The sequence below is a fragment of the Habropoda laboriosa genome, unplaced genomic scaffold (genome assembly GCF_001263275.1).
Source record: "Habropoda laboriosa isolate 0110345459 unplaced genomic scaffold, ASM126327v1 scaffold54, whole genome shotgun sequence".
Taxonomy (NCBI): Eukaryota; Metazoa; Arthropoda; class Insecta; order Hymenoptera; family Apidae; genus Habropoda; species Habropoda laboriosa.
The window spans coordinates 274,868-276,435 of NW_017100156.1; the positions used below are offsets into that span (position 1 = coordinate 274,868).

The following is a 1,568-nucleotide window of genomic DNA, read 5'->3' on the forward strand; positions in this document are numbered from 1 at the left end:
AATAGATTGGTATGTTTGATATTTTATATAGAAATCTAATTTATATACATGATACATTATATTCAATAAAATAAAATATTAATTGTTAATACAAGTTAAATGCCAACATAAATTGTAGAAATAAGTTATTTAACATATCAATTAGTATTGGTTATTAATATTCTTTTATGGTTTTAATTGTGCAGAGGACATGTGACAAGGCGGGTATGATTTTACAAATTAGTTAAAATGTCTAGTGACAGCAGTCAAACTCCTCAATCTGTCAAGCGGAAGAAACTTGTCAGACTTGACAGTGATGATAGTAATGAATCTGTAGTGCAATCTCATAGAAGGAAAAGGACATTTGTATGTAAAACTTATGCTTAATTAAGATATAAATTATCAATTTTTAATTTAATATTTCAATCTGAAGGAGTTATATTTTTAACTTTACATTTGCAGAAGTTTATTGGTGAAGGTGAAACTAGTGATGAGGATAGTGATGTTCAAAGACCTATTGTTCGGAGACAAAATCATGTAAGTTTTCAGTAAAATATAATATCAAATATAAAATGAGTACTTCCTTGTTTAAAAGTTCCTTATTTTTCTGAACCTTTGTTAAGTAAATATATCTTGCAAATATATATGTGTGCATCATTAAAAATATCTTATTTTTCAGAGGGTTATTATAGAGGATGAGTCAAACTATGAAAGCAGCAGTTCAGACACTAGCAAATACAAACAATTTGGTTTGTTTTCGAAATATTTATTAATTAAAGTAGTATATTTTTAAAATAATTTTAGAAAAATGTAACTTTAGATTTTCATTCAATTAGTTTTATGATAATTATAAGTCTTTATAAGTTTTTAATAATTTTGCAGTGTAAATAATTTTATAAACAATTATTAATAATATCCACTGAATTTATTTTTTAGGAGGGAATAGTGAAAGTTCAGAAATGCAGTCAGATTGGAGCAGTTCATCAGAGTTAGAAAAAAGATCTCCTGTCAGACGAAAGTGTCTTGGCAAACCAAAAATTAAAAAACTTCCAAAAATTGTATCAGATACAGATACAGACAATAATGATGAACAAGTAGAAAAGTGTCCAATTTGTCTACTTCCTTTTAGAAGGCAGCAGTTAGGCACTCCTTCCTCCTGCGAACATTGTTTCTGTTTAGAATGTTTACTTGAATGGAGTAAAAATACAAATACATGTCCAATAGATCGACAAACTTTTACAATAATTCATGTCAAAGATAAGTTTGGTGGACAGGTGTGTTTTATAAAATTACTAATCAAATAGTAACAACCATTTGTAGAATTAAAATTATTTTTTTTTTTTCCAAATAGATTATAAGATGTGTTCCAGTAGTAGTTACACCTCGGGAAGAAGAAAATCTGGATGATCTTACATTTTGTGAAGTTTGCCATCAAAGTGACAGAGAAGACCGCATGCTTCTTTGCGATGGTTGTGATTGTGGTTACCATTTGGAATGTTTGACTCCTCCACTTAATGAAGTACCTGTGGAAGAGTGGTTTTGTCCAGAGTGTTCCCAGAGCAGCCAGAGTGATGCAGAAGCTGTAAGAT

General features: G+C 29.1%; 1 protein-coding gene across 1 annotated transcript in view; it reads left to right on the forward strand.

The window, feature by feature from the left end:
* The window catches only part of LOC108577052, an 11,174-nt gene that overhangs the window by 1,066 nt on the left and 8,540 nt on the right, over window positions 1–1,568 (forward strand). The window contains 5 exon segments of the mRNA XM_017940150.1: window positions 186–345; window positions 442–516; window positions 659–728; window positions 916–1,253; window positions 1,331–1,561. Of these exon segments, the coding sequence (XP_017795639.1) occupies window positions 229–345; window positions 442–516; window positions 659–728; window positions 916–1,253; window positions 1,331–1,561 (831 nt within the window). The 5' untranslated portion in view covers window positions 186–228.